At 44.0% G+C, this 14,770-nt stretch overlaps 1 protein-coding gene across 3 annotated transcripts in view; it reads left to right on the plus strand.

The window, feature by feature from the left end:
• The window catches only part of ATP8A1 (ATPase phospholipid transporting 8A1), a 190,259-nt gene that overhangs the window by 29,168 nt on the left and 146,321 nt on the right, over positions 1-14,770 (plus strand). For 2 of the 3 annotated variants that reach the window (XM_069458057.1, XM_069458058.1), the window contains exons 5-6: positions 5,400-5,445; positions 14,309-14,349. In XM_069458057.1, the coding sequence (XP_069314158.1) occupies positions 5,400-5,445; positions 14,309-14,349 (87 nt within the window). Of the gene's footprint in view, positions 1-5,399; positions 5,446-14,306; positions 14,350-14,770 lie in introns of those variants that run through there. The other variant, XM_069458059.1, reaches the window with a different exon arrangement.

The following is a 14,770-nucleotide window of genomic DNA, read 5'->3' on the forward strand; positions in this document are numbered from 1 at the left end:
TTCCCCCCCTCTCATTTACCTATTTTAACTATCTTACTTGAAGATGCCAATGTTTTGCTTTGTTTTGTTTTCCTATTCTTTTTAAATATTTCTTTGCGTGCCTGAAATAACCTTCTGTCAAGCCTTCGGAAAGTTAGATGTCAAGGCTAGGAGAGGCTGAGAAGTGTTTTAGAAAGTGTCAATTTCAAGCTTTACAAACATTAACCTTTTTTCTGTAGAGAATCTTACTAAGAAGAAGACATGAGCCAGAGCATCACTAGACCCATTAGCAATGGGTCAACTGAACATTCAGATCATTGGTCTGAAAAGCATGCAAGGACCTAACAGTAGATACGGATCTTGCACGTGTGTGCATGTATGTGAAATATCATAGCCCTCCTGACTGGAAACAGCATACTTGATGGGTTCCACTAGCTGAGAAATTGAAGAGATTCTCTTCTCACCTGTATTGCTCTCACAGACTTGCGAACCTTTCGGTTACGGTTGGATCTGGCTGACCATCGGGATTGATCTTTACCACAGTTTTGTCTCTTTCTTTGCTTTCTGTACCCATTTTTCTTTCTTTGTTTAACCTAATTTTCATTCAGCACCTGTTGTCTGCTAGGCATTGTGCTATTGCTTTTGCAAATGCTTTCCTCATTTAATTTCCTCAGCAACTTTCACAGTTGGATGTTAACCCCATTTTAAAGGTAGGGAAGCTGAGGCTTGGAGAGGTCGCGTAACTTGCCCAAGAAAGTGGTGGAATCAGAATTCCATCTCATCCGGTGCTCATGTCTCTGCTTTATTGTGAAGCATCACTGACAACAATATTAATAATATTTATGGTGTTTCTGGGTTCCACGTACTTGCTTTTTTGTCCTTTACATTTACTAAATCTTATAACCGTTTAAGGTATCATTGATTGATCTTATCCCCATTTTACAGATGAGAAGGAGGAGGTAGAGGGGTGAGAATTCAAACAAGGCAGTTTGGCCCCAGAGCCCTGCCTCACAATCACTTCTCCAAAGTGCCTTCCCAGTTTTTATAGCAAAGCTGTAAGCTCTCTAGCTGTGGTTTCTAGTACCCCATCTTTGAAAATAGATGGTAAATAACATTGTATCCAAGAATCTCTGTTTTAACAGAACACTTACTAGCATAATGTAATAATTGAGTACTATTAGAAACAAGCTAATCAGGCAGCCCCCAAAGAATGTAATAATAGTACTGTGAAGTAATGACAGTGACATATGGAATAGTTTTCTAGTGAAATCAGTGTTCAGAAATTAACCAAAAATTGTAAGAGTAGTTTAACAGGAAATTTATACCAAACTATAAATTGATAGAAAGTTTGAAATATTACTCCCTGCAGAAGGAAAAAAAAAAATCAAGTAACAGTTTAGCTAGTTGGACACAGAGCTATCTTTATCAGTAATTACAATGACTACATCTGCTCATTGGTTCATTCAGCAGGAGTATCTGCGGCATGACTTAGGTGCCCGGCGTCCTAGGATACGTGTTAGGATGTGTTAAACTTTTGCTATGATAATGACCATGTCCCACATGTCAGTGGCTTGATAGTATTTTTCACTTGCTGAAAGACATTGCAGGTGGTCGTTGGGGATGGAGGGTGGGAGGGGCCCCTGTCACACACGGTTACTCAGGGACACAGCCCGAATCAGGTTCTGTGGTGTCATGCTGGTTGTGGCAGGGAGAGAGAGGGAAGGGAGAGCTCACGTCTGTGTTTAGGCCCATAGATGGTGCACACCACATCTGTGTACAGCCCCGTGTTAACACATGGCAAAAGGAAGGTGTTATTTCAGGGACCGTGTGAGTAGAGAACTGGATGTTGATAAGTCTAGTAGTGTCTGCCGCTCACATAGCAGTGAATAAAACAGCCTACATTCTAGTGAGCCTTCCTGTATGTTCTATTTAACAATGCTTTTAAAAAAAAAATAAAGAATAAAACATAAAAATAGCCTCCAGCTGTAAGATATTAATACTTAAAACTATCCACCCCAGTCCAGTGCATTTTAACTCTTGATGTTTCAGACAACTTCACATACTATAATTTCCTATTTTTGTCCATAACAAGTGATAGACGAACTTGAAAATACTCTAAAATTGACAGAGAACTCTTTTTTTTAAAAAAGCTGCATCATGTCAAATCGTAATTCTTATGGTAAAGATCAAGGTTTTTTTAAATTGATAAATATTCACCACTGAAAACATTCCTTGTTTACTATAACTTGTTAAACACTAGCAGACTTTATTCATTATAAAACAGATACTTATTCACAGTCTACAATATGCAGGGACCAAATGCTAAGGATAAATCTAGTGAGTAGCAGTAGCCGCGATGGAGGCAATAGACCACTAGAGGAGACAGACATTAATCAGGTAATGACCCTGGGCTGTTCAGTGAGAGGAAATGATACACATCAAGTCCTGAGGACAGTGTCTAGTGTATAGTAAATGATGAATAAATGTTAACTGTATAGTCATCATCCAAAGATGCTTTTGGCTAAACAATGGGCAATATATTGGAAGGAAAACAGGATTTGGGCAGACTAGTGAGAAGAATATTCTAGTAGTTAGTATAAAAAAAAAACCTAAGATCTATTAGACTAACTGGTAGAGGTGGGGACAAGTGGAAAAATGAATTCAGTATATGTTTAAAAGCAAAACTGACAAAACTTGAACTTACCATCGCCCAACATGCTGCATACCCAACTTGTATTGTTCATATTTTATCCCCAACGGCGGGAATGTAAGTTCCATGAGAGCCCGGGGTTTAATCTCTTGTTCAGTGCTCAGCAGTGGTAACAGGGCTTGGCACTTATTGATAAAGACTTAGTGAAGAAGTAGGTTGGGTGGTAGTGAGAGGGAGGAGGAGGTACACGGATGACTCTGACAAGCTCCTGGCTTGTGCAGATAAGTGGTGTTTGGTTCCATGTCTGAGACAAAGGACCGAGTCTTAGGGTGTAAGGTCACAGGTTGCCTGTGGACACAGTTTGAGATGCTTTTGAGATGGCCGCAGAGAGATGTCAGGGAGGCGACTGGCTGTCACTGGAACTCAGGGGGTGTCCTGCCTGGCATGTATTTGTGTGCTGGTTATAACTGTAGAACTGCGGGTAGGGAAGAGTTGGACCAGGAAGAGGACGAGGAGTGAGGAGGGTCAGGGAATAAGCCTTAAGGAATCGTGTCCCTGAGTAGCAAGTGGACAGAGGGGACAAGACGGGGCTAAGATGCAGATGGAAAACCCGGGCGATGATGTGATAAAAACACCTCGGGAGGGAAGGATTTCCAGAAGGCGAGCATGGTCAGCATTTCGTACTTAAGTATCCTAAAGTTCATACTACTATTTATAGGGTACTCTGTTGTAGACTGTCAAATAACGATCATGTTAAATAATTCACAAGCTCTCAGTGATAGTAGATGAGTTCTTACTCTAAGACAGTGGGGGTATGAACTCAGAACACCTGCTAATTTTTTTAGCTATTAGGTTTAGAAAGAATAATGATCTCTTTGAGATACAAAAGTTAGATGCTTTCTTTTTGTAGTCGTAAGGTTAGAGTTGGCCCGTTGAGGTGGATCCTTACGTTATATCGACACACTTACTTCTTGACAGGTGACCTTACTTGCTCTGTGGTGGGAAGCTTAGGAAGAGAGATGCTCCTTGCAGGAATTCTCTCCAGATGGAAAGTAATGTTTAGAATTTCCTTAGGTTTCACCAAGATTAAATTTCCTGTTTGAAGTGGAGTGTTTCATTAATTAGCTCTAATTTGCCTCCTTCAGTTGGCAGTCTAGCCATCGTCTGTCATAGATGTGCATGAATTTGGGAATATTTGTACCTCCCTTGAATATCTAAATTTACCTGGGGCCATTATTTTGGACCGAAACTTATTTCATATTACCATCTAATTTTCTTACAAACTTTATTAAAAGCAAAAAAAAAAAAAAAAGTATTTTTAGAGTTTTACAACTATAAAATATTCTCTACTGATGATACAAATTTAAAAGAATGTTAAAAATTGATTTAAGAAGAAATTCTCTGGCAAATCATGCTTACTTTTGAAAGCAATAATATGCCTGCTAAAAGTCTACATTAATATCCGTTCATTGGTGAGTACGTTCTACAGAGAGTTACAGTGTATCCTGCATGTGGCTGTGGCTGGAACCATCGTCAGCAGCTCTCCCGCAGAGGTGGTTTGAACGCTCTGTTTGCGTTTTACGCAGTTGAGTGGCCGATTGTCTGTGCAAATTGAGTTCATGCTGCTGGGTAGGACTCCATTCCTCCGAGGTGCCGCTGTATCTTGGCGGAGTGCTAATCCACAGCTCTAGACTTTTCTCTTGGAGAGTGTTTTTATGTGTGCACTGTGATTCTAAAAGCCATGTTTTTTTCCTCAAATGGAAAACTTAGGAACTCATTGGCTTTACATTTCTTCCAACCCACGTTATAGTCGGGTATGCACAGCTACATTTGACCTTGAGCTTTATATGATAGAATCTTTGAGCAGAGAGTTACACTCAATGCTCTCCTGCAGCATTAATGAGACTGATGGGTTATACGCGATGCTGTAAGTTTAGACGGAAGTCACGGAAAACCTCTCGTTGGACCGTAGGGAAGATAACTTCCACTGGTCACTCAAATTCTCACCTTTCATCTGACCTTCTGTGCTTCTGTTTTCTTAGTCAACTGGCATAAAACCTTGGCTTATGTGTAACTCTTCAGACTTACCCACCTAGACTTAGAGTAACTCACCTGTTTACCCTTTAATTCTGTAGGTGCTTTTGGGAGCCAGGAGAACAGGATAGGATCTTGTGATTCGGTGGCTCGGGGTTGCCAGGGGAGGTGGGGTGTTGGGGAGCGGGGGATAGAAAAGACCATTTGCACATGGTAGATGCGCCTGGTTCTAGCCATCGACACACATCAGCATTGAATTATAGCGGATGGACTCAGCTTAATTAGATAATGAATCTCAAAAGAAGCTTGAGAATATTTCAATACCATTATTAAAATGGTAGTTATTATAGGTAATTCTCTTGGGCAATCTTCATTTTTGAGTGAGTTATTTAAGAAAAAGGCAAAATCAGCCTCTCAGTTCAAACTTTTCTTGTGCATTAAAATTTTCATCTTACCTGTGTGCTAACGTAAGATCCTCCCGGGCTCCCAGAAGAGGAGCGCTGTGGAAAGGTGCTGTGGCTTGTGCTTCCAATTCTAGAATTCCTGAGCGCCTTCCCAGGCTTCCCGTGACCCTTCCCCGTGGATGCAACTTCCGTAACACTGACGGGAACATGGAAGGGACTGACCTGCAGAAACAAGAGCTGAAACAAATTCTCTGTTTTGTTGTGGGTGCTCTTTTGTTTTACTGATTTCATTCACTTTCTCACCGTCTGTTCTTTTTGCTTTTGAACTTCAGAAACGACACAAAGCTGATAATGCGGTGAACAAGAAACAGACACAAGGTAGGAATTTCACGTCTTATTTCTCATATTTGTCAGATACACTCACCGGGAAATATTTTCAAATCGCTTCCCTTAAATATTATTCAGTTGAGAGTGTGTCTTAGGTTTTTCTTTCAGGGTAGATTGATTCTTGCTTTGTAGCGTTTATTACTCTGACACTTAAATTTGCATTAGTGTGATTTACAGTGATAATGCTTTTGAAAGCCAACGTTATTTTTAATATATCTCAGTGCTTTGTAGTGATGAGCTCCCAAATACAGTCCATAAAGTCTGCAGTTGTTTTGGACGGCGTTAAATACTGTGAACTGTGCTCGTGTGTAATCTACAGATGTTACCGTAGAAAAGATTTACAGAAAATAATCAGATGTGATGTTGCTGGGGTGAAAAGCATTTGGAAGCCAAGCGCTCCGAGCGGTTCCACACGTGCAGATGGTGTATGCTCCAGAAATAAAGAGGATCAAAGCCAGGCCAGCTTCTGCGGCGTGCGAGGCATTTTGGCATGGCGCTTTTCGTGTGAGAAGCTCATTTCGATGCTGCCAAAAATAAAATGACCTTCAAAAGAAGGAAATAGACCATCATGCTCTAGGATTTTTTTTAAAAACATACCCAGGGACATGGAAACTCATCGTATCCTGTCCCCGAGCTGCCCCGTGTGTGAGCCCCGTCCCTCTCGGAGGTTCTCCTGGCTGGATGGGGCCAGCAGAGTCTGCCAACATGACCTGGCGGTCAAGGCCAGGATTCGAACCTGGCTCCTGTTGTCATGGGGCCCTGTCGAAATGCCTTGTGTCTTTCTTACCGCCTCACACCGAAGACATCCTGTGCTGATTTTTGATATATTTGAGAAAGAGACATTTATTAATCTAATGGAATTATGAAATATTTGCTGAGATTATATTATTTATTATGAGACATACAAAAAAGTGTAAGATGGGAACTTCAACTCTGAAGAGCCTATAACCTATTTGGTGAGAGAGGTGCGTGGAAAGACACGTACAAGTGTCAGGTAAGAGATTGTGTGGAGGACGAAGGAGGTGGACCACGTGATCTCAATGTCCCTCTAGATTTTTGTGGCAAATCATGGTTCCCATGTCAAATGCAATAGGAACTCAAAAAGAGAGAAAATGTTGGTGTGTATCTTGAGGTAGACCTTGAATTTTGGGATGACTTTGGATGGGCCAAGAGACCAGGGGAAGACATCTTACGTGTGGGGAAGGAGGAGGCGAGGTTTTCCTGGGCAGGAAGGAAGACGACTTCCGGACTGGTTTGCTAAACCGTTATTTGAGTGCTAGGGATGGAACAGAGATTCATACCAGCGGGAAACAAACACAGGATTAAAAAGGTAGGCTGGGGTCAGATTGTATGGGCCTTTGAAGGTCAAGCTAAGGGAATTCCAGCTTCTCTGTTGAAGGTTTGTGAGCCAAAAAGAGACAGGATGCACTCGTAGGGTGAGGCTGGGTGGCAGGATGAGTTGGAGTAGGGGCCTCTTGGAAGCCTAGGGAGGAAGCTGCCCCAGGAGTCTGGGTGTGAATGGAACAACCAGAGGAATTGAAAGAGAAAAAAACCCAGATGTTTCAAGTGCTGGTGTTTTTGCCAATATGCACTTTTTGCATTTGTTGCTATATTGCTCAAAATCTTCATTAACAGCTTTTGAAATAAAATTAAGTAAAGACTTTTCCAGTGCAGCAGAGCGTTCCTGTCTTCAGTGGCTGGCGGTGGTTTATCTTCAAGCCTCTGCTCACGAAGTCACCATAGTGCAGCCAAGGGGTAGCCCCCAGAGCCGGGATGGTTTTGGGGCTACCACACCTCGTACCCTCAGGTGCTCCGGTCTTCTGGGTCCCGATCTACTTCCAGAAGTATTCCCTTCTGTCTACCGGTCAGGGAAAATGTTCTTTCTTGGTTCATCAGTCCTCCTCGTGCATTTACAGGGTGACCCTGTGGCTAACCGTGAAGACTAGGCAGGGGACAGGGAAGGCTTCGGTGGTCAGCGTCTGTAAAACTCATTTCAAAAGTAAAACATTAGGGCTTAGCTATAAAAACCATTTTAGTCAACAGAATACAGTCTGCCCTCTGCATCTGTTGGTTCCTCATCCTCAGATTCAGCCAACCGAGGATTGAGAATATTCAGGGAAAGAAAAATATAACAGTAAGAAATAATACAAGTATAAAAATGCAGTAGAACAGCTATTTACATAGATACTATTTCCATATTTCCGATATAGTAGTTACATAGTTACACTGGATGAGGCATTGCAAGTAATCTAGAGATGATTTAAGGTAAACGGGAGGACGTTCCTAAGCTATGTGCAAATACTACACCATTGCATATCAGAGCCTGGAGCTTCCACGGATTTGTGTATCTGTAGCTGTGCTTGGAAATCCCACGGCCAGGCTTTTAGTTTAATACTTGAAATAGTTCTCTAAAAGCATGGTATCTTTTTTTGTTTTATTCTTTTGCCTGCTTTTGAGTATTGGTCTCCTTGGTTTGGCAGTTGATAGGAGATAACAAAAATGTTTAAGTAAGGTACTGTTTGCTGTCAGATAACTCGAATTGCTTAACATGAAAGCTCTCTGTTGCCATCACACCAGAATGAAATTCAATTTACGTTCCTGAATTGAGGCAGGAGTGGGTGTGTAGGAGTGGGAAGGGGAGTATTTTTGACAGGTAATTAATTTTTGACAGACATTTGAAGCATTAAACTTAAATTTTCATTTTCCAAATGTTTACCAAGACCACATAATATATAAGGACATTTTTCCCCTCAGTTCAAATATTAACCCTTCTATGTTCTTAGAAAAATGAATATTTTCTTTCCCTATTTTGTGTGAAGCAAAAGAGAGTGATTCTGTCATTTACGCAACTGCATAAATATGAATTTGTAATTTTATTTCCTCCATTTTCAACCATTTGACTGAAGACTGGTGTCTGTCTGATGTCTCATTTTCACTGATTAATGAACCCAATCAGGAATCTAGTTATGGAATTTAGACCTTACGTTTGTGCCTGTCATCAACACCACTTTTGGAAACGAGCCACCTCTTGCCCCAGAGATATGTCAGCTGGTGAAGTAGATGGTCCAGGGACCTGGCAAATGTCCAGTTGTTTACTCTGAAAACCCAGTTGCAGAGAGAGGGCAGAGTAAATTGAGGGAGTGAGTCTTAACGAGTTTCGTGAATTGTGACTGCTTCTCTTGGCTGTAGTATTCTTGCTGTGTGGTGGTTTGTGCACGCTAGGGAGGGTCTCTGCAGAGGGCAGGTCAAGCCTTTGATTTGTCTTTGTGTTCCTGGTGGCCCCCAGCCCAGGGTCCTGTCGTAGCAGGTGCTCTGCGTGTGCGTGGCCGGTGAATGGGAGCATGAACGCTCTCTAGAGAAAGACCAGGGCGTAGATGACAGAGGGAGACAGGAGACCAGAGATGAAAGGAGCCTTCCTGAGAATTCATTATCCGGAGTGTGAATGAGCTGATGAAAAGCAGTATTTTCATAACACTGTGTCCCAGAGTGTATCCCAGGCACTGACAAAATACTAACACGGCAGCATTTCTTGTCGTTTTTTTACCCTCTGTCCAAGATTCTATTGCTTCGCCCTCGCTTTGCCTCCTGTGGACACAGCCTGTGTGTCGACTCACCTCCTGCCCTACTCAAGCCCAGAGCACTGCCCTGCTGGGCACACCCCTGTGTTCCTGGCGTCTGAACTCACCTTCGTTTCCTCTGATTTCTTCCCTCGATACATGAACTCGGCATTTGACATACTCCCACCTGTCTACACACGCTGGGGCCGTCTCTTGTTGTTTTCCCTGTGCTGAGTTGTTCTGCCGAATTCATCTCTGCAGGAGTTTGTAAATTATAAATTTATGATTGTTATAATGTATAAATTGAACTCAATCCCCCTATGGATTTATTGTGGTGGCTGCGCTAGATCTTTTTTTAAGTTGTAAAAAAATATTCTTTCATTTTGTATGAAGCAGTTATGGCTAGCCTGCCGGTGTTTCATGTGGAATGACGGTGTCGTCTAAAATCGCACCTCGGAGGCCTGAGAAAGGATGGAGTTCAGGTGCAGGCTGAGATAGGTATTTGGGAATTTTTTAAAAATTTCTCCTAATGAGTAGATAGGCGTTTTTCAAATCCCCCGTTCAGGTGTGTTTCCCTGAATGCCGTGTGTACATTCTGCAGGTGGGAATGTCTGGGAGACACAGCTGTGATCTCTGCAGCCCGTTGGCCACTGGGTTTGATGCTATAGTTAAATTATTTAATGTTGCATTAATATTTCGTTATATTATTTTGATAGTGTTAGAATAAGTCTTAGTTTAGTAAAGCAGTTTTGTTCTGTTTTAATTTAATTATTTAGAAAGGACAACATGAAATTCTTTTCAACTAGGCACATAGCTAAAAATAACAAATCTCCCCGTAGTCACCGGTGTCTTCTGTCCGCAGAGCTCCGCTGGCCTTTCTGGAGTGGAACTGGGTGGGGGTGGGGGAGGGTGGCTGACGGCCACTAACAAGGCTGCTTCCCTGCAGGGCACGTGGCTGCTTATCTCCCGCTGGAAACCACGTCACCTCTAAAGTCCTCTGTGACACAGGTGTTGAGTTGCTGTGGGTTTCATATGTTTCGGATTGTTAAGCCTGAATGACCCAACAGGGCTGAGTCCATCTGGTTCAGTTCAGAGGCATGTGTTAGGCTGAAGGACTGAGACCAGCACCCCCCGCCCCCGGCCCCCGGCCCGCCGAGGAGGACAGAGCGATGCCTTTCCGGCCCCTGGACGTGTCCGCACACCTGCTCCGGCCAGTGGACCTGAACATACACTCTGCCGCGTGCACAGCAGCTGAAACAGCTCTTAGGAAGCGTGGTTCCCATGATCCTAGGGCTTAAAAAGTGAGCATATTATGTAGCCTAAGTAATTTCAGACATCTGTAAGATTGTTAATGTTTTCAAATTTTCACAAAGGTCTTAGTATTATATAAATTGAACTGGTTAGATGTCTTCAATGGAAGCTCTGGATGGAAAGAGGAGATGTTTGGGAGGGAAAGACAGCCCGAGACGTCTTTCCTTCGTCCTGCAAATAAAAGTTGCACACGCAAGAGAAAGCCCGTTGAGGAAATTGAGGAACCTGGTTAAAGCGAGAGAGGACTGATTTCAGGGTCTGCTTCGTGACTTTGCTCTTGGCTTCCTTTCCTGTACGTGTGTACCTCACTCTTGCCGACTTTTGTTTTTGAATTTAAACCAGGTATTCTGCTTCCGTGGGCATTTTCCTCCCTCCTGTTTTTGCCAAACCCCCCAGTAAGTTCTATCTTCATATTTCCTGGGGGGAAAATGGGTGTGACTCAAAGTTAGAACATTTGTTATTTCACCCTGGTCTTTATTGAACTTCTTTCTTGCGTGAGGCCCCGTGTAGAGAATGCAGAGAGAAACGAGTCTTCGTTCTTGCCCTGCAGGAAATTGTAACCTGGCAGGGAAGGTTAGACGCAGACGGGTCCAATATCAGGTGAGAAGCAGCAGTACGGGCCGTGTGAGAGAAGTGGGGGCTCAGGGTGCATTTGGAGGGTTCTGGAAGCTAGAGTGGCATCTTGGCGAGCAGAGAGGCCGGGGTGGTAGCTGCGAGGGACCCAGGCGACAGGACCGCTACAGGCGTTACCATGGAAGCAGGGAGACTTGAGGTGCACCCTGGGAATCGCAAACCGTCTGTCCCGGCTACAGCCTGGAACCCGTGTCCGGGAACCATGGAACGCGGGCAGGAGGGCAAGTTGGGTCATTTTTAGGAGGCTTTTGAAAACCAGGGTGAGAAACTTGGAATTACGAAGGGTGTGGGTGCATTCCCAGTGGTACGTGTGAAAGAAGAATTTGACAGCGGTATGGGACGGTGGTGGGGGAGGCGCAGAGAGAGACTGATGTTTTTATTAATGGGGGGGAGGTAAGGACTAGAAAGCAAACGGAAACACACCGTGAATGGACTCAGCTGGACTTGGCACAGGAGGGGAACCCTGTCAAACACCAAATGCTGCCAAATTAAAAAGGACCAGGACTGAGATACCCACTGAATGCAGCATTTACAAGAACGGATTTTAACTGTTCTTGACTGGAGAGTAGACGGGGGACTCTGGAAACTGAAGCCAGGTTGCAGGGAAGCACAGAGTGAGTGGTCCGTGGGGCAGTGGAGGGAGATTGGTTTTTCTCTCAAGACATTTCTCAGCTAAGTGGAGGAAAAAGTGAACGGTTGGTGGCTCTGAGCGGGACTGAGGGAGAGTGCCGTGGGAGAGAAGAGAGCATCGCTGCCCTCTGCACTCTGGTCACATCGTCCCACCTGTGCTCTTCACGGGTCGTGGGTTCTCCAGCTCGGCTGTGCATCAGAACCCGCCGGGGCGCTCACGAAAGCAGATCGCTGGGACTTACCCGAGAGGCTCTGCAGGGTGGGACGGGGCCCCAGAATTCCGTTATTTTCAAGAAAGTCTGAGTGATGCTGCGGCTGAGGGACCATGCCTTGAGGAACATCATTAGCAGTTTGACAAGTGAATTGATAGAGGTGGCATCAATGAACTGTATACACGTGTTAATACATATGATAGGCGTGCATGGTTAAAAGAGGAATTCAGGAAGTCCCCTTGGTCTCTGGGTCAGAGATGCCAGTGGTTCGGCCGAGCACGGTGGCCCAGCTCCACCCTCACTGTCGTGGTCACGTACGAGGCAGGTTCTTACGGTCCAGTGTCCGTTTGCGCCACACTGAGGGTTTGCCTTAAAATTGTCTTCGAAAGTAGAGGTCTGCATGGCGAATAAGTTATTGCTTTAACATTGGCATATTGGTTTTTCTTCTTTGCCCAGTTCAAACCCATTGTCTCAGCTGCACTCTTACCCTTGATGACCTAAAATTCCTCTTGAATGCCGAGTCCCAGACAGGAACCAAGCACACCGCCTTTTCTGAGGGTTCCCAGTCCTCCGTGACGTGGGTGGTGCCCGCTGTCTGTTTGGATGACTTGCCTCTTGTTACCCACTTAAGACGTGACTGGACTGCGGGCAGGGCGTCCCAGGGACTCGTGGTGGCCCCAGTGGTGGCCCCTGTTGACTGGGGTGGGGGGGGTTGCTGCTCCCAGAGAAGCCAGTGTGGAACGCAGTTGAGCACCGACACCCATGCTGTGAGTGCGCCATGGAGACGGCCGCTTCCTCCGGGCCCTTGACCGAGGGATTCGCCGGCTTCTCCAACACCGCAGCCCCCGTCCCCGCCTGCTGACCCGTGTGGTCACGGCCGTTAGGAACCGGGCCCCACCGCGGGAGGCGAGCGGTGGGCAAGAGAGCAGCTTCGTCTGTATTTATAGCCGCTCCCCCCTCGCCCCGTCCGTGGAAAAATCCTCTTCCGTGAAACTGGCCCCTGGTGCCAAAAAGGTTGGGGACCGCTGCGCTAACAGAGTGTTTGCATTTCCAAAAAGAAACCCATTAAACACAGCTGTCAGCGAGTATCCTGCTAAGTAAAATGAGTTCCATTCGAGGTGTTTGTTTAAAGTCTGAGCCCTTCAGACTCGAGTCTGACTCGTGTGAATCCTGGCAGACTAGGCTGTTTGGAAACCGCGGCAGGTGTGTTTGGGTGGAACTGGGAGGGGCTGGGGGAGTTTGCTGACACAGAAAGCTGCTCAGCACGGCACCGCTGGCCGTTGTGACAATTCCATGTAACTTACTGTCATCCTCGTCACCGGGCATCGTTAATCATCTGCACGGCGCACCCTGAACTCTTATCCTCCAGCATCGGGGTAGAGGCTCTGTTACGTTTGGCCCAAGAAAGCAAGAGTCTCATCAAAGCCCCTGTCATCGTTTCTTCTTGCTTTCTCTAAACCTAGGTTAGAGCTGGATCAGGGGAGGTCGGCGACTACAAATAACTAGATTGCTAATTCAGTCACCAGCATAATGCTTGTGGTGGCATTTGTTTTCACTGTTCTAAGGATTAGGTGTTTAGGAGCCAGTTCCAGAAGAAAAACAACAATGAATCGTATGATTGACTTGTATCCTTGGTCAGTGTTCGAGTCTTGATTTGTACAGAAATTTTTTATGTATTGTGAGCCGATTTGTATTAATAACCTCACCAGAATCCTGTATTACTGTTTGTATCCTAAGATGGGTTTGGCCTCAAGTTTGTAGAAACCAGGCACTCCCTTTCTTTATTTCTATGTTCAGGTTTTGTATTTCATGGAATAAATGTGGGGAGGGGTAGAAACATGTCCTCATTTCTACTAAGCCTACACGCTCAGTGTTAGGCCACGGACGCACAGTAGGGGAAGCGTGCGCTGAATGACTTCGCTGTCGGGAAGCAGGAGCGGAACGCTAGCAGACGCCTGCCTCGCTATCGTAACTGAACAGGAGCCTCTTTCACTTTTCCTCAGTAAACCAAATACAGAAAATTTGGGGATTTTTGCATTATCATAAACTGAAAGGTGTAGATTCTTCATCTGTTGGCTTTATGTGTTACATTGTTACTAGCCTATTAGAAACCTAGTACTTCCATGCTTGTGATTCTTTTTTGTATTTTAAACATTGCTACTGTTACGGCGTCTGAAACATTTCGAAGCCTGTCACTTCCTTTTCCATGTCGTTTTTGTGGCTGTCTCCTCCAGCCGCGCCCAGTGGTTCCTCTGTGTACTGAAGAACGCCCTTGGTACCTCCAGAGAGGCCATCCTCTGTAGTGACGTGTGGCTGTGCAGCTGAATGTGCCTTGGTTGTTTCTGTTCTTTGTATAATTTTGCATATTCTTGTTATAATTTTAAAACTTGTAGGAACTGCTGCTAGTTGTTTTATTTGAAGTTATTCATTAAAAATGGTCCTTGCATTAGAAATAGGCTTTTCATGTTTAGTAAAAAATGTTGTTAAAAATGTCACCTTTTCTCTTTCCAGTTTTGAGAAATGGTGCTTGGGAAATAGTTCACTGGGAAAAGGTATGCATCGATTTTTATTTTGTTCTAGGAGAAAAAATGCATAGAGATGTATGCTAGTAGATGTAATTTTTGTATATAATATAAGCAAATGTCAAAATTCCACTAATATGAAAGCTATTTGGTAATGTAAACATGCATGAAGTCTTCAGTTAGTCTTATCCATTTAATATTTCTGCAGTGTTCTAGAAAGACTATTATTTTGAAAAATAATCTAGAACTTTTTTTCATAGTATATTTTGAGTACTGTATGAAGATTTTATTTAACCATGAACTGTTTTGCATTATAATTTTTTGCTTTAATCATCTACTGTCCAAGTAAAAATAAAAGTTTGAGTTCTGATATTTTACTTTTGTCTATTTACCTCAAATTCCTATATTGAGACTAATCACATTTGCATACTGCTAATTCCTTTAAAACAAA

Source organism: Eulemur rufifrons, chromosome 24 (assembly GCF_041146395.1).
Source record: "Eulemur rufifrons isolate Redbay chromosome 24, OSU_ERuf_1, whole genome shotgun sequence".
Taxonomy (NCBI): domain Eukaryota; kingdom Metazoa; phylum Chordata; class Mammalia; order Primates; family Lemuridae; genus Eulemur; species Eulemur rufifrons.